At 38.1% G+C, this 18,748-nt stretch overlaps 1 protein-coding gene across 1 annotated transcript; it reads right to left on the bottom strand.

Annotated features, from left to right (window-relative positions):
* Positions 1 to 2,909: 2,909 nt before the first annotated feature.
* Positions 2,910 to 16,903, bottom strand: LOC123516970 (COP9 signalosome complex subunit 2). The gene is made up of 10 exons (XM_045276769.1): positions 16,806 to 16,903; positions 14,817 to 15,011; positions 13,131 to 13,256; positions 12,583 to 12,750; positions 12,119 to 12,223; positions 5,727 to 5,796; positions 5,425 to 5,563; positions 4,117 to 4,307; positions 3,745 to 3,886; positions 2,910 to 3,394 (listed from the first exon to the last, which is right to left on the bottom strand). The coding sequence occupies exons 1-10, from the start codon at positions 16,857 to 16,859 to the stop codon at positions 3,250 to 3,252; spliced, it is 1,335 nt and encodes a 444-aa protein (XP_045132704.1). The 5' UTR covers positions 16,860 to 16,903; the 3' UTR covers positions 2,910 to 3,249.
* Positions 16,904 to 18,748: the final 1,845 nt, after the last annotated feature.

Below are 18,748 nucleotides of genomic sequence, written 5' to 3'. Positions count from 1 at the left end.
GTGTGATTTTATGCCAAAATATACTGTGAGGTACAGATTTCAAATAATAAAAGGGTAATGTACCACCTATGAATTGCCTTCCAATCTTAGCCAGCATAAGATCAAGCTAAACTAAACCATGATTTTCAACCTTTAAGATCTGAGAATGTATGTATGTATTGCATAGCACATTCTAAAAACAAACAGTTCAGTAATGAGCTCTGCTCAAGAGAGATGGTTCTGACACAGAAAATAGTAACCACCCTATTGAATAGAATGTAATACAATTAGATCCACTTATCCCTTAAAATGTTATTTTTTTTTGTCCAGTCATAGTATATACCATATAACTAATTCAATTTATCATCCACTCTTAATGCTATTAAGAATCAAGACATTAGTGGTGACTTTGTGTCATCCACTATTAAATTTGATATCATTAACAACCAAGAGACATCACAAGCAGTAAATAGTCATCTTTTATTTGTGTAAAGGCCCTTTCATTACAGGGATTTTTCAATCTATGTGAGGAATACGTTCCTGAGGCAATCACTTAATGTGAAAATTTCATAAAGTGAATGTGATTATTGAATTAAACTGTACACTGTTAAAGGTTCAACTGTATATATGTACCTCTCGATACTTCGGGGATGAAGGGGTTGTCTGTTACAATGCATTGTCTGTTACTGAGAGCTGTTTGTCTGTGAGACCGTTAAACACCCCTTTCCCTTTTCAGTAGATTATTCTTTTGAAATAATGAAAAAAAATATTTTCATAATTTAATTTGTCTTATTCTACACTCAATGTTAAAATAAAAGAGTTCATTATTATTCAAAAAGTGTATTGTAATAAAAACTTGTCTTACCAATAAATGAATTAAAAATACAGCTTCTTGTTTGGTGTAATGGCTGATTCTCATGTGGTCCAGTGGCCTCTTTAATAAGTATTTAATGAGTATTCAGCTGAAGAACATTGCTAAGGTGACAAAGGAGGTGAGGAAGACAAGAGATTATCAAAGTCAGAGTAGACTACCTCCACACCATTGCCACCTTCGCATAGACCACCTTCTTTCTCTAACGCTGCTATATCTTACCCTGCCTCTGTCTTTCTTTCTCTCATTCTTGGTGTTTCCGAAATTACTTCTGAAATCCTACTAACTTTTGTACCACATTGTCACTGAGGGAAAAATTATGGTGTGTTCTCGGTAGAAAAGTGTTCCCCCCATCCTAAACATGACATTTTAGCAGGGCAGTGTTACACTGCCAAGTGTGGTACTTCACAGGTCCCCACCATTAATGCAACATGAACAAGTACTTCTGAGAGAGAGAGAGAGAGAGAGAGAGAGAGAGAGAGAGAGAGAGAGAGAGAGAGAGAGAGAGAGAGAGAGAGAGAGAGAGAGAGAGAGAGAGAGAGCATATGAGGAGGCTGTATCGTTTTGTTTACCTTGCTTTTGCCACCGCAGCTGGCACCACGCTGATGAAACACCTTGCTCATTATATCATTTACAAAAAGAAAAACTAGTCCACTTCATACTAAATTACCCTCAGTCAAAAGAAGAAAGAAATGTGAAAATGTAGACCTCCAAAGACTGGTGAATGAAAACAAAAATCAAGTGATGGAGAGATTTTATTTTTTCGTCTGCAGTCTGCACTTTGGTAAGCTGCAGCACTTCCCACTCGCTCGCTCTCTCTCTCTCTCTCTCTCTCTCTCTCTCTCTCTCAGTGTGGAAATTTCATTATCCTCACTTGCCCAACAACATTCAAACAGAAATGCATTTTTAGCAATTCACAGCAGAAGGCCTCTCTCTCTCTCTCTCAAGTATGGCAGTGTCATTATCCTTGCTTGTTAACAACATTAAAACAGAAATGCATAACTGGCATTTCACTTTGGCAGGCCACAGATCCAACCAGCCAGAGACCACACATTACTGTGATTGTCACTCCGATGATCTCCAAAGGCAAGCAGTCATATATATATATATATATATATATATATATATATATATATATATATATATACATATATATGAACTAAAACCATCTTCCCCATTGGAATCAATGTAAAATAGATTAATCCATTCCTGGAATGTTTGCATCCGAGAGAGAGATTAGACATGCACCCTGCGTCTCTGCAGCAAAAATCCTATATATAACAGTTTTGTGCACCTTTCAGTTGAAATAAACAAAGGATCGTCATTGCTATAGTAACAGTGTCTAACTGACAGTAAGACGGCACATGCTGACCTTCCTTACTGTCTTGAAGGTGCACCATCTGTGCTGTGATCAGCTGTGATGATGATATGGCGGTCCAAGTAAACATCTCACGGAATCTCATGATTCCAAAGATTTGCCTTACCAGCAAAGTATCTTGACTTTGTGTTATTTTAAATCATTTGCGTAATTTGAAAAAAAAATTATTAGGTTTTTTTACTTTGTGTTATTTTAAAATCTTATAATCTGAACATCCATAAATTGAGAAAAACCTGTGCTTTAGTATGGTATCATGTGGTTTTCTTTAATGCACTAAACATTTTAGAAAACTATCATTAATGATAAAAATTCTATTATCTTCGGAAAAGTAATTTCCTTAGCTTTGCTTCTTTAATTTGATTACAATTCTTAAGAATCCTTGTGAGTCATGCTTTAACTCTACAATATTACTGTATCTTATCAATTTCTTGAAGTAAAGCATTTTTTTTTCTCCTTGTGTAATTGGTATAAAATTGGAGAGGGCTTCTAGTACCTTCAATGAATTACTTTGTTGCCTTTTACAGTATGCAGGAAATACTGTGGCATTTCTTTCAAACTCCACTGTAGTATGTAGCCATCCTTACTACTTTTCTGAAGGTATCAATAAAATGAAAAGGTATTATAATCACAGTTCAGTGCAATAATTCTTACCATTTTGGAGATATGGAAAATTATCACTAATTTTTTTGTCTCACTGTTTTCTTTACTGTGAAACATTGTTATATTATCACAATAGAATAGTGCTCATATACTGTAAGAGGTTTTCAATTTTAATGTAACAAATTTTCACTTTAAAAAAGTTTATATAAGGCAAACATAAGAAAATTCCATGAAATTTTAACAAATCTGTTCTTGATATTTCCCAAAATTAATATATCAACATGAGCTTATCAGCCAACAAGATTATTTCCAATTTTGAGGCAATAAAATTTCACATTTCCATAGTGTCCATACGTAGTAATCTACTCATAACCTGCCATATAATTAATTCTATTTGGTGACAATCACAGACTGTCACAAATTAGTTCATTTTGGTGACAATCACAGACTGCAAGTATTGGAGCTGATTGGTCCACCGATCCAGTGCTGTATACCGGGCAGCTCCCTCTGCTCCTCGCGTCAATTCCAGCACCTGATTTACCTGGTCAATCCGTCCATCAATTGTACTGTTAAATAAATAAAAAACACATCACACCATTATGTATGATACAGGATTAATATGGAGAGAGAGAGAGAGAGAGAGAGAGAGAGAGAGAGAGAGAGAGAGAGAGAGAGAGAGAGAGAGAGAGAGAGAGAGAGAGAGAGAGAGAGAGGTATATGTGTGTATATATATATATATATATATATATATATATATATATATATATATATATATATATATATATATATATATATATATATATATATATAAAGTACAAATTAATTCACAATCCAATTGTATAAGGATACATGAAATGCCCAAAACCTATTTTCAGATAACAAAACAATTACAAAATAACATACTGCTTATACTTACTTATCTAAGATGCATTGTACAAGCAAGGCTTCTACATCAGTTGCATCAATGTTAAGTTCATTCGAGATGAATGGTATGTGTATTCTTGTATATGGTTTAATCAATTTTATGAGGACCTGTGTGCGAATATTCCTGAGGAGATCTGAAATTAAAACAGAGTACATACAGTATCACTCCACAGTAGAAAGGGAATTAATAATATTTCTATGGGATCATATTCCAATTCTTGGATGTACCATCTACATGTTATCCTAAATAGTATTCAACTACATTAATATCACAAGTAAATTTCTATTTTGTTAATGATGCAAGATTTTTATGTTGCCAACACCAACCTTGCTTAACCATGTGCAAAAGCAAAGGTTTACCAACCTTCAATGTGTTCTCGTATAAATGGATCATCCATTATATTTGTTCGGTTTTGCTTCAGGATGGTTTCAAACTCATTAATGTCATCATTTTGGTATGCTGCCACAAGGTTGGTCATTGCTAAAATTTCTGGATCATTCTTGTAGGGTTTTGCTTCTTGAGAGTCAAATGGATTGATACCTGATTTCATTAACCTAAAACAAAGACAATGTTAAGTATTCAAAAGAAATTGTTATATTAGATTATCATATACCTAAGTATGAGTGGAAAAGTTACAGATTATGAAGGCAATATTTGCTTCACAGTAATATGGACCACAGCACAGATGCTCAGTGATGCACTCCCCATGCTGTTTGGAATTCTGATAACAAATCAATCATACCACTGTAAGATAATTAGCAAACATAATTCAAAACTGGCAATCAAAAGAGCTAAATATCTATCTTCAAAACATCAGAAAAAAAGTCTGCTCCAATTCTAGTTGTGTCCATAATAATACATTACAACTCCATTGTTATTGTTTTCCTTTTCCAACACTACACATCAGTGGCATTGCTCAACATTTTCCATATATTATCTTAAAAATTACAATTCAAATAACACCTTAAGATTCTGATGTAAATAACACTTTAGATTTCACACTTTATATTCCAATGAAAGATCTCATCTGTAATACTGTACCCACAGCAAAGATATGAAAACAATATTTTAAGGTAGCAGAGTGTAAATTACATGTAGTTTTCATGCAGAGTGATCTATGATATGCTGCTATGTTGATTAAGAATACACTTAGAAAAAAATCTTACCTAAAATTTTAAGGTAAATCCATATGTAATTTCTATTATAATCTAAAAGTAATAAACTATTAATGCAGTGTCATGGAAAAAAAGAGTAAAAACAATATAAATAACTAAACAAAAAATAAACACAGACCCCACAAAGATATGAGAACAAATGCAAGGGAAAGAACAAATTAAGTATAGGATATATTTGGAAAATAGGTAGGCAAAATAAATGAAAGAAGAAAGAAGAGGGAAGGAAGATTTTATAAATACCAACAGAGATCATGAATGGCACATTTTTCCAACTTTGCATTTTATCCTTAATGTTAGAGAGAATCCTCTTTAGCCTACGAGTCTGAATGAGAAGTATAAGCTGGAATATAGAGCACTAATACAAACCTGTTGGTTCTAAATACAAATGCACCTGAAAATTTGAATACCTTGGTTTTACAAGAAACACTGCAGTCTTAATCTTGAGACTAAAAACCACTGGATAAATATTAGGATAAATTAATTGTGAAAGACTTACATGTTTGCTAAAACAAGATACTTCAAACATGTAGTTCGCCGTGGGCTGCCAGATTCATCATAGTTCTTGAAAGCCTCAAAGAAATCAGTGTGAGCTTTCTCAAATTCTCCTTCACGAAGATGCATTTTTCCTCCACATTCTATAGAATTCCAAAGAAAATTCACAATTAGAAGCTTTACTATCTAAGTGACCACAAAGCAGATGAAAATATATATTCAATAGAAATAGTAAAATGTAAGACATAATTATCCTACTTCAATTGATTTTATCTTGAACAAAATCTTGAAACTAAAAACACTTACCTCTTATAACTCCCATAATAAGAGGATGAGGAATAGCAGACTTTATGTGAAGTGACTGTTCATATAAGGCCTGGAAAAAAAAAAAAAAAAGAAGAGCAGTATTAGCAAGATATTTCCATTCTGTCAACAAATATAAAATAAAACTTGTCTATATTAGCACTCCAAGCACACTTCATTTCTACAATAAATGGGTAAGTCTTAAAATCATTTCCAACTTTGATTTTGGTAATTTAATCTTGGAAATTACCATTTCTTCAACAAGATAATCCTTTGCAATGATTATAAATTTCAATTGGGAAAAAAAAAAAAAAAAAAATCTATTGTATCAACACACATGCACTTATTTGTGCCAAACATAATTTCAGGACATATGAGAATGAAATATAGGCCAGTAATTTTAGAAATAGCCCTTAGATTACAAAATCTAAGTCACTGTTTATCATGTGATATATGTTATACTTTATAAGTCAAGCGATGCCTGTCGGGCAGAAATGAGTCAATAGGCACTTCAGTACATACATCTGATGCATATTTGTCGATACAACTGTGCGAACTTGCAAGAGAAATTACTTAAGTTCCTACAGCCTCTGCTGTGGCTCACACTCACAAGCTCTCTAGCCTGGGCTGTGGCTCACACTCACAAGCTCTTTGGCCTGTGCTGTGTTTCACACTCACAAGCTCTTTGGCCTGTGCTGTGTTTCACACTTACAAGCTCTCCAGCCTGGGCTGTGGCTCACTCTCACAAGCTCTCCAGCCAGGGTTGTGGATCACTCTCACAAGCTCTCTAGCCTGGGCTGTGGATCACTCACAAGCTCTCTAGCCTGGGCTGTGGCTCACTCTCACAAGCTCTCTAGCCTGGGCTGTGGCTCACTCTCAGGCTCTCTAGCCTGGGCTGTGGATCACTCTCACAAGCTCTCTAGCCTGGGCTGTGGCTCACTCTCACAAGCTCTCTAGCCTAGGCTGTGGCTTACTCTCAGGCTCTCTAGCCTGGGCTGTGGCTCACTCTCACAAGCTCTCTAGCCTGGGCTGTAGCTCACTCTCAGGCTCTCTAGCCTGGGCTGTGGATCACTCTCACAAGCTCTCTAGCCTGGGCTGTGGCTCACTCTCACAAGCTCTCTAGCCTGGGCTGTGGCTTACTCTCACAAGCTCTCTAGCCTGGGCTGTGGCTCACTCTCACAAGCTCTCTAGCCTGGGCTGTGGCTTACTCTCAGGCTCTCTAGCCTGGGCTGTGGCTCACTCACAAGCTCTCTAGCCTGGGCTGTGGCTCACTCTCAAGCTCTCTAGCCTGGGCTGTAGCTCACTCTCAGGCTCTCTAGCCTGGGCTGTGGATCACTCTCACAAGCTCTCTAGCCTGGGCTGTGGCTCACTCACAAGCTCTCTAGCCTGGGCTGTGGCTCACTCTCAGGCTCTCTAGCCTGGGCTGTGGATCACTCTCACAAGCTCTCTAGCCTGGGCTGTGGCTCACTCTCACAAGCTCTCTAGCCTGGGCTGTGGCTTACTCTCAGGCTCTCTAGCCTGGGCTGTGGCTCACTCTCACAAGCTCTCTAGCCTGGGCTGTGGCTCACTCTCAGGCTCTCTAGCCTGGGCTGTGGATCACTCTCACAAGCTCTCTAGCCTGGGCTGTGGCTCACTCACAAGCTCTCTAGCCTGGGCTGTGGCTCACTCTCAGGCTCTCTAGCCTGGGCTGTGGATCACTCTCACAAGCTCTCTAGCCTGGGCTGTGGCTCACTCTCACAAGCTCTCTAGCCTGGGCTGTGGCACTCTCAGGCTCTCTAGCCTGGGCTGTGGCTCACTCTCACAAGCTCTCTAGCCTGGGCTGTAGCTCACTCTCAGGCTCTCTAGCCTGGGCTGTGGATCACTCTCACAAGCTCTCTAGCCTGGGCTGTGGCTCACTCTCACAAGCTCTCTAGCCTGGGCTGTGGCTCACTCTCAGGCTCTCTAGCATGGGCTGTGGCTCACTCTCACAAGCTCTCTAGCCTGGGCTGTGGCTCACTCTCACAAGCTCTTAGCCTGGGCTGTGGCTCACTCTCAGGCTCTCTAGCCTGGGCTGTGGCTCACTCTCAGGCTCTCTAGCCTGGGCTGTGGCTCACTCTCACAAGCTCTCTAGCCTGGGCTGTGGCTCACTCTCACAAGCTCTCTAGCCTGGGCTGTGGCTCACTCTCACAAGCTCTCTAGCCTGGGCTGTGGCTCACTCTCAGGCTCTCTAGCCTGGGCTGTGGCTCACTCTCACAAGCTCTCTAGCCTGGGCTGTGGCTCACTCTCACAAGCTCTCTAGCCTGGGCTGTGGCTCACTCTCAGGCTCTCTAGCCTGGGCTGTGGCTCACTCTCACAAGCTCTCTAGCCTGGGCTGTGGCTCACTCTCACAAGCTCTCTAGCCTAGGCTGTGGCTTACTCTCAGGCTCTCTAGCCTGGGCTGTGGCTCACTCTCACAAGCTCTCTAGCCTGGGCTGTAGCTCACTCTCAGGCTCTCTAGCCTGGGCTGTGGATCACTCTCACAAGCTCTCTAGCCTGGGCTGTGGCTCACTCTCACAAGCTCTCTAGCCTGGGCTGTGGCTTACTCTCAGGCTCTCTAGCATGGGCTGTGGCTCACTCTCACAAGCTCTCTAGCCTGGGCTGTGGCTCACTCTCACAAGCTCTTAGCCTGGGCTGTGGCTCACTCTCAGGCTCTCTAGCCTGGGCTGTGGCTCACTCTCAGGCTCTCTAGCCTGGGCTGTGGCTCACTCTCACAAGCTCTCTAGCCTGGGCTGTGGCTCACTCTCACAAGCTCTCTAGCCTGGGCTGTGGCTCACTCTCACAAGCTCTCTAGCCTGGGCTGTGGCTCACTCTCACAAGCTCTCTAGCCTGGGCTGTGGCTCACTCTCAGGCTCTCTAGCCTGGGCTGTGGCTCACTCTCACAAGCTCTCTAGCCTGGGCTGTGGCTCACTCTCACAAGCTCTCTAGCCTGGGCTGTGGCTCACTCTCAGGCTCTCTAGCCTGGGCTGTGGCTCACTCTCACAAGCTCTCTAGCCTGGGCTGTGGCTCACTCTCACAAGCTCTCTAGCCTGGGCTGTGGCTCACTCTCAGGCTCTCTAGCCTGGGCTGTGGCTCACTCTCACAAGCTCTCTAGCCTGGGCTGTGGCTCACTCTCACAAGCTCTCTAGCCTGGGCTGTGGCTCACTCTCACAAGCTCTCTAGCCTGGGCTTTGGCTCACTCTCACAAGCTGTCTATCATTCAAAGTTGGTCGTTCCATTTCCTTCAGTCTTTCTTCATAGGAAAAATCCTTTATTTCTGGGACCATTTTTGTAATGGTCCTTTGGATTCTCTCTAGTTTCTTGATGTCTTTCTGCCTATATGGTGACCATACCACTGCTGCATTTTCTAGTCTAGGTCTTATCATAGTGGTTATGATGTTTTTCATCATACTTTTATCCATGTAATTGAACACCACCCTGACATTAGTTAGTGTCTTGTTTATGTGTCTTTCTGGAGTCAGGGTGTCTTGTATAATCACTCCCAGATATTTCACTTCACTCCTTTTCATTACAACCTTTTCTCCCTTATTATATTCCCATGTAGGTCTTCTATTACTTTTACCTGTTTCCATTTCATGGCATTTCCTGGTATTAAATTATAATTACTACTTTTGGTTCCATTATCTTGTCAACTCCAATCCCATACAGTCTCTAATGTTCCTTATTACTCTCAAAAGTTTTGCATCCTCTGCAAACAAATTTTCCGTATTTTATGGCTTGCAAGACCACAAATTTACAACTATGTAAATAGAAACACCTATACACGGTGAAACAGTCCATCTCTTCTTGTTTTAGTGGCGGGCGACGGCATGTATTGGAAATACAGGCAACCCCTGTTTAACGAAGGTTCACACACAAAATTTCGCTATAACGAAGGTTTCGTTTTACAACCATCTGCTCGTTTAACGAACACAAAACTCGCTTTAACGAAGTTTTATCCAGGTAATTTTTTTTCCAAATTTGAAAGCCCTACCGTATCATGCAAGCTGACAGGCTTTTGAATACATCAGGAGCTGCTGGTACTAAGGCCTGCCTCAGGAGAAATCCTGAGACACTTGTAGAATAAAGATCAAGATCAAGCCTCTTGTGGACAACACAGGCTCTGCTGATACAAAGGCCTGACTAAGAAGAAATTCTGTGTCACCTGTAGCATCAAGATCAAGATCAAGATCACACGCACCACTCACTGCTCAGTCAAAACATAACAGCGTCACCAGCAGCTCATCTTCCTTAGTTCAACTTACCACCAAAACGCCCTGCAATGTGGCCTAACGTTCCTAAGAAGACCAGGAAGTGTCTTACTCTCGAAGTGAAGCTGGGTATTATTCACAGACAAGAGAAAGGCCAGAAAACTAATAACATTGCTTCCACCATGGCTTGACTCCATCTACTGTCTACTATTTTCAAGTCAAGAGACTCTATTAAGAAGGCTAGTGAGACCTCATCTTCCTTGCAAGCTAAAAGAACCACCAGAACTCGTGACTCTACAATGGATAAAATGGAAAGCCTTGTGGAAATGTGGTACATAAGTTTTGTATGCAGTACCATGATGCGCACTTTGTTTACATTCCACAGGTTGCCGGTTAGTGTATTTCCCATTTCACTCTCCCTCCCTTCATAAAGTTAAGATCATCAACATTATAAAGTTACGTACATACATACATTAGTGTACATTATAATGACTTAAATTAAACTACCTAAATGTTTAACTTCATAATTTCTACTTTCATTAAACCTTTTACTGTACTATGATGCACTCTCGCTTTGCTTACTCTCAATGGAAGTTCAAATCAGGGGTTAAACTTGTTATAATTGGTTCGCTTAACGAAGTTTCGCTTAACGAAGTGTTTTTTAGGAACGTAACCCCTTCGTTAAACGGGGGTTGCCTGTACTTGTAACACCTAAGTACTGAGTTTACATAATATAAAAGGCTGAATTAAATAGTACTGAAGCTAACATCATAATGTAATGACTCAACATACAAATCCAGGTTGCTATCGGTCAAGTGTCCAAGCTCACTTGAGGTTGGGTGTTGCCTTACAATACAACATTTGTCTTGGAAGACGCACTAGTACTTTTCAGGATATTTTTTAGGAAAAAAAGTGCATCTTGTAAGCCATAAAATATGGTATGTAGCTACTCAAACCTTCTTGTATATCATTAATATATACTTGTAACATAATTGGTGTCAGCACCTGTAGTACGCCACTGGTAACTGTGCTCCACCTTGATGGGGTGTATCTTATCATTGTCATTTCCCAATCTGTTAAGTAGTCTGTCATCCAATTTAAGATAATTCCCTTTATTCCTTCCATGTGTTCTATTTTCCATAGGAGTCTTTTATGTGGTACTCTGTCAGAAGCTTTCTTAATATCTAGATACCCATCCATCTCTCCCTTGTACTTTTATCTACTACTCTTGTAAAAGCATGGTAAATTTGTGATGCATGATCTTCCTTTTTCTAATCCAAATTAGGAGTTATTAACTATTTAATTTCCCTTCAGATATCCTAATCATTTTTTTCTTTAATAACAATTTCACAGTTCTTTTCCACAATATTGGTTAGTGACACTAGTCTATAATTTAGGGGCTCAGTCTTTTCTCATCCTTTGTATATCAAGATTATATTTGCTCTTTTCCATTCCTTTGGTACCTTCCCTTCCATTAGAGTTGTTGATTGCATCGCAAATTAGTTCCACCAGTTGTTCTCTACATTCTCTCATTGTCCATCCTGACAATATATCTGGCCCCATTGCCCTTCTTACTTCCACCTTCTCTAGTAGTACTCTAATTTTGTTTTTGCACCACATTTCTTAATCCTTCCTGTGTCTTTTGGTTGCTTGGCTCTATGAGCTCTCCCTCTTCATTATATACTAATTTAAAGCTCTCATTCATAAGTTCACTTATTTCTTCTGGGGTTTCATATACCCTATTTCCCTTAACTAATTTAGTGATGGTCTCTCTGTTTGTCATGTGTGTGTGTGTGTGTGTGTGTGTGTGAGATTCACCTCAGTCACCTGCTGGTCACCCAGCCAGTCTTCCCCATTACTAAGCGAGCTCAGAGCTCATAGACCAATCTTCGGGTACGACTGAGACCACACAACACACTCCACACACCGAGAAATCAAGGCCACAACCCCTCGAGTTACATCCCGTACCTATTTACTGCTAGGTGAACAGGGGCCACACATTAAGAGGCTTGCCCATTTGCCTCGCCGCCCTGGGACTCGAACCCGGCCCTCTCGACTGTGACTCGAGCGTGCTAACCACTACACTACGCAGTATGTAGTGTGTGTGTGTGTGCTGATGCAGGTAATGTCACCACAACAGACATCTCTTGTACAGAAATCAAATGAAGAACTTTTTACTATACTACTCACTTTCAATTTTTTGTTATTCTTCTGTGCTGTGTACATTTGAATTTCCAGAGCATAGATCTCTAGAAGTTGGGTTCCTTTTTTCAAGTCATCTTCACCTTCATCAGTCTGTAAAGGAAAGGAGCATTAAGCATAACTGTTGATCTATATACAAATCTGAAGCCCACCAAAAAAAAAAAAAAAAAAGATCTCTAGCGCCTGTAAGTATACTTGAAGAGTACATGTGGGAAGCGCTGTTCAGCTTTCGCCCATTAGTGGCACGGGGAATTTTATATACAGTGGTACCCATATTAGGGCCCATATCACCATCCAAGCACATCTTTGATGTAACCACCTAGAACTTGGGTATCATGGTGACATGATAACCAAACCACTTGACAAATGGCACAGCTTCAAAGCACTATGTGGTGGGATTCAAACCTACGTGTGGATGTTTGCCCGATCCCACTACCTTATCCACTACTTACCTGACATGACTGATGGAGCTGTTTTAAGATCTTGGAGAGTCTAGTATAGTCCTCCCGGTCAAAATACAGCTTGCCTAACTTGGTGTTTGTTTTGAACCACAAACGGTCATTTTTTGCATCCTTCAGAGCTTCTAGTGTTGTCTCGTAAAAATCTTGTAGAAGTTCCATCTGCAACATGACTTGTGTTGAAGGCATACATTGAGATGAATGGCCATCTCCACTACAACTACCAGGCACATGGCTATGGTGTGATAATAAATAGGTTTCTTTAATTTTATCTAAAAAAAGACAATGACATTTTATGAGAAAAGTAATTTTTATGCTATATTTTATGCCCAATAGGTTTGAAATCTACAACAAAGATGATATAACAGAATTGTAATTTCAATAGATTCTCTCATGCAGCATTCTGAGAACAAAATGACAATATCAGAACTAATGGGAAATAAAAATATTACTCATGGTTTTGATTATAGTGGCTATTTTCATATGTAACTCTTAAATTACTGAGTCCAATCCTCTTTTCTACCCATTGCTTTAATACTAACATTCTTTGATGTGGAGATGTAATCCAATATGGAGTTTATTGACTTCTCACTGTAATTACGAGTCACAGCAGATTTTATGTAGGTGAGTAGATGCTTATACCTTGACATCATCTCCTCATAGTTCCCCTGAAAATAAAAAAAAAAGACAATAAAAAACATATCAAAAGCTATCAAACAATAATTTCATCTCTTTCTGCAGAAGTATGTACTGACTGTAGGTCAATGAAGCCACTTTGCTCTGAAAGGTTCATGCATACTTGCAAATATCTTTTGAATGTATATAGGAATCCTTGTAGTTAGGAGATATTATTAGCGCATAAGGCAGAGTAAAAGCTTGTATATATATATATATATATATATATATATATATATATATATATATATATATATATATATATATATATATATGAAAAAAAAAAAAAAGGTATGTTTCTTAGCATGGAAAGGAGTCTTAAATTCAAGAGAGGATACCTACACATGCCCTGCATACGGAGTGTAATGCTGTGTGCTAACGGTACTACCTGGCATCAAAGCAAGATGTTTGCAAACCAAAATGGACAGAAATGAGGAAAATAAAAGGATTTATGTATAGTGCAGTGAACAATACATCTTGAGGAAGACAACAGGTGGCAAACTATAGGAAAGGAGTTGAACATATCAATGGGATGGTGATACAGTTGACTACAATAAAACTGCCACCCTCAGGACCTGAGGACTACCTGTTTTTTTACGTATATGTATAATATGCTGTACCAGCCTGACACGTGCAGCCTGCATGAGGCAAGGTTTGCTTGAATTGGAAAAAATTGAATGTACAACTCCCAGCAGTTATCTATAATAATACTTTATTGTATCAAAGAAGGACATCATTTACACATCACTACTGATATTCATTGTTAAATTAATTATAAAAACAGTTGGGGATCATTTTATGTTTGTAAAATCATGAATGGGGTGGGGGGCAGTATTCTGTGGTACTTAAGGACCACCTGTAGTCCGGCATTTTCTGTGGTCCGGTAGTGGCAAGCCTGTATATGCTGTATATATTTAATAGAAATGCACAACCTGTACTGTGCCTTAAAGAAGAAAATTAAACATGAAATGAAAAATAAATACATTATTTTTAGCACTTCTAGTTTCTCTGTAATAAAAAAATGCACGATGTTTGCATTTTATACTTCTTTTCTTTGCTGAATCCATAATGGGTCTATAACAGCAAATAAATGATCAAATAAGAAGAAATGCCTATCAGCTGTTGTAAGCAGTACTAAACACATGCCTCTACAAAACAATGGCAACAATGGCAGGCCACTGCAGTAAATTCAAAAAGGCATTTTAACAGTACTGCCAGAAAACTGATGTTTCTGGAATATCAATTGCCAGATTTTTGATAGTCAACTATATGTAAAATTAAGCAATTTAGACATGCTGAGAAAATGGTGGAAAGTGATTCTCAATAAAAGTTAAAGATTGAAATGTAGCTGATAGCTTTTAGAGAAATCTTAAAGCTTTAGAGAGTCTTGAATCAAGTAGTCTAGAAAAACTTTAAAAGAGATCTCAGCTTGTACATGGAGGCTGCTATAGACCATACAACCTGGCTTTCCATTAGTAAACAAGACTAAAGCATGGAAATATGAGCCATATCAAAATCTTAATAATCATAATAATGAAGATCTAATTTCTTACCAATCGGAAATTTATCTTGATCATCTGCTTGAGAGCCTTGAAGCCCCATTCTCCTTTGTCTCCAGCCTCCAGGTCCAGGACACGCTGGAAAGAGGTGAGGGCTGCCCGGGGATCATCCTCTTTCAAGGCCTTGCTATTGTAGTACTGGTTTTCAAGGTCAACGTCTGGTTCACTGTTGCTGTCCTCAGAGTATTCCTGTACAAGAACACCTGAATGTAATCTTCAACTTTACGTACATACATTTTCTTAATAGAAGTTCCATGACTTTAACATTCAGCCACCTATAAATATTAAATTTTAAAAATATTCTTAAAGTTAATTCATGGACCAAGCCCACCTACAAATGACAACCACATCATGCATTGTTACAGTCAAGTTCATGTTGGCCTGTGTGCAGTGCTCATTGTAAGGATGGAGGTTAAGAGAGACAAAGGTGTTATGAAGTGAGTTTACTTCCAAATTGCATAATAAAACCTTTGTTTTCACATGACCTCTGCTCTCTGCTTGCCTGAAAGCGTCACTGTGATGCACCATGACACATTTTGTTTGTTGCTTCACTTCATCTAATTGTAAAGTCTGCACAAGTTTCTTTCCCGAATCGCCACCACAGCCAAGTCATTCTGTGTTGATTTGTTGGTAAAATCAGTAAAATATGCAAAGTCACCATTCTACCAAAGCTATTCATGCCCATACACTAAATACTTGGAGTGAACTGCAGCAAGGGATGGAGAAAGCCCATATTAAAATAACATTACGATTTTCATCGCAGGAGAAGGCTAAGTTAGGCCTATAGAAATTCTGCTCTTTAATTCGTCACTCATTCCTACATTCTGTAGATCATGATTTGAAAAACATATTTTTGCTGAAAAATAAAGTCAATTAAAAGTTACACCCAACAAACTATTTTCTTATGTGGATTATTATTGATGTCCTACATCATTTCCATCACAAATGGATAGTTTTCAAGTTATGATTCTCATCAACTTATATCTATCTCTCATCCCCAATGATCTTAAAGGATCTGTGAGAAATCAGGGTTTTTGAGTGGGGAGCATTAAATTGAGTAATGTATGTTGCAGAAGTCAGAAGTCAACAAAATCACACCAGAAAATCTCTGAACATAGATAAATTACACCATTGATGGTAGTAGCTATCATAAACATTATTGTGTTATTGGTGAGCAGTGTTGCGAACAATCAAGGGTTACCAACAAAATTCAACAATATATTCTCCAAGCCGTGGGACAGCTGCGTCCCTCTGGATCATTGAAGGGTTACGAAATAAACCCAACATTATAATCATGATTTAATGCTTCCCACCCAAAAACCCACAGGTTCCCCAAGATCATTAGGAGTAAGCTGAAAAGTCACATTAAAACTAACCATTTGCAATAGAAATTATGTAGAACATCAATCAATTCACTACAAGTCTCACTAGAAAACACAACCCACATCAGAAAACTAGCCCCCCAAAAAAAGCTACTCTCTCAATTACTTGGTTAGGTTAGGACTAGATTATTTTTCATTAATTTAATTCCAAACCCCTTTTTGTAGATCATGATTTAGACATTGAAAATACTACTAATAATAATCCTATATTTGGCCCAGAAATAAGTAGCCACTGTCTCCATATTAGTAAGCAAGTTTTATTTTGATAATAGCCATATCTCTATACGGAAATAACAAGTGTTTTCATGTGAGGGCTTGGTTAGAAGATTGAAGGCTCGGTTGGGTCTTACTTTACTTTGATTGCTCCATCATAAATTCTATCAAGAAATATATAGTCACTTTCTTGAGATGAGTAGGATAGAGTTAGTTTAATAATCCTGAAGTTCTTACAAGCCAGAGTTGCGAGGGTAGGAGGGTAAGGGTGGTATGTGCCAGGGAAGCCCCTGCTCTCCTTCACCCTGCAAACCTTCATCACTTTTATCACGACCACCATAATGTCACATTGTCGTCCTTTATCATTCTCGCAGCGCCTGTCACTTACCAGGTCGTACTCCTCCTCGTCATCACACATAAAATCATCTTCGGCGTCCGACATGATGATCCGCTGTACTCCACTACCACTTGCCGCGGCCCGTTATCCTCTGCTTCCTCTCAAAGTAAATAAATAGAGGAGAAAAAATTCTTATCAAGATATAAATTAATAAATAAGAAAAAATAAACACATGTGCATAAATAGAAAAATTATATATATATATATATATATATATATATATATATATATATATATATATATATATATATATATATATATATATATATATATATATATATATATATATATATATATATATATATATATATATATATATATATATATATATATATATATATATATATATATATATATATATATATATATATATATATATATATATATATATATATATATATCAGGAAGTTCAGTTAGGAATCAGTTGACTGAAACGATTAGATAAGGATACATTATTTTATAAATTATGATAATAATGGTGATCCTACACGTAATGATGATGATGATGATGATAACTTCGAATAAATTATAATGATATATGATGATGATGATGATGATAGTGGACAGGATTGACTGATAATTTTTTCCTTCCTTCCCCTCTCCCTTACAGGAAGATTAGAAAGCAAGGCTGCAGGTTAGATATAAGAAAATATTTCTTTAGTCATAGAGTGGTAGACTTCTGGAATGCATTGCCAGAGACGGTTGTAAATAGCACTAGTTTGACAATGTTTAAAAACAGATTAGATAAGCACTTAAATTTATTAGATTTATAATTATGTATAGCACTGCATGATAGTTTTTATAAGAAATTTACTATAGTTAAATAAGACATGATCCCCATGTATGGGGACCACAAATTGTAGAGGATTTCGCTGCAGGACTTACCCTGTTAATGGGTCAAATATTTAGAATTAGTATATAATGTATTGTGTACTTGTAAGTGTATCTTTAAGTACTGATGACGAGGTCGCTGTGCGACTGATACAGGATAACCTAGATGGACCCTGGTGGCCCTTTGTTATCCTATAATTTATGTTATGTTATGTTACATTCACCCACGAAGTAGAATATGATTGATTGAATGATAACTTTATTGTTGTAGCAATGTATGCAGGGAGGGCAGGTCATCCCGGCCACCTCCTGATGATGATGGAATGGCAGAAACTTCGAGTATTGTGATTAATCTCAAAGGAAGTATAAAAAGGAAAGAAATTGTGACGTGTACGCGTAAAATAATACCCGATTAAAACGCTAGGTAATGCATGGGAGACCAATGCAATATTATGCAAATAGAAACAAGAAATATGAAGGAAATTATGAGGAAAAATAACAGTGCTCCTAGTCGGCGACTAAACTTATTAGCTAGAAAAGGATAAAAAAAAAAAAAAAAAGTCACGTCAGTGAAGAACTTTTGCAAACTATGATGATGAATACAACGAGACACTGGATGTACGAACTTCAACGAAACTTCAAGATGCAGAGGAAAAGAAACAATCATAATCCATTGGAGAAAAGTGATCATGTGACAGTAAGAACACAGGTATTACTGAACGAAAAAATGGTACATAGGAAAGAATATTACATAAATGGGAGATGGAACTATGCTAAGGCGAACTTTATACAACTTAGTAAATTTAATTTGAAGCTTAAGTAAGGAGAGAATATCTGCTATATATTTAAGCATGTATAGAGAAGAGATGTAACAATTTGTGTCACGTTTTGAAGTGAAAAATGGGAAGCATGGATAGTATAATGCTAGCTGATAGAGACAAACAAGCAAGAAAAAAAAAAAAAAAAAAAAGACAGGACATGCAAGAAAATGATGACACAACTATACAAAAATACTAGAGAAGAATACAGAAAGGCAAGGAATGAATATAGTATAATAAGAGAAGAGAAAAATTTTGCAAGTTAGATACAAATAAGGAAATGCA

This window comes from Portunus trituberculatus, chromosome 41, assembly GCF_017591435.1.
Source record: "Portunus trituberculatus isolate SZX2019 chromosome 41, ASM1759143v1, whole genome shotgun sequence".
Classification (NCBI taxonomy): domain Eukaryota; kingdom Metazoa; phylum Arthropoda; class Malacostraca; order Decapoda; family Portunidae; genus Portunus; species Portunus trituberculatus.
Note: the sequence above shows the minus strand (reverse complement) of the source record. Positions and strands in the feature narration are given on the sequence as shown.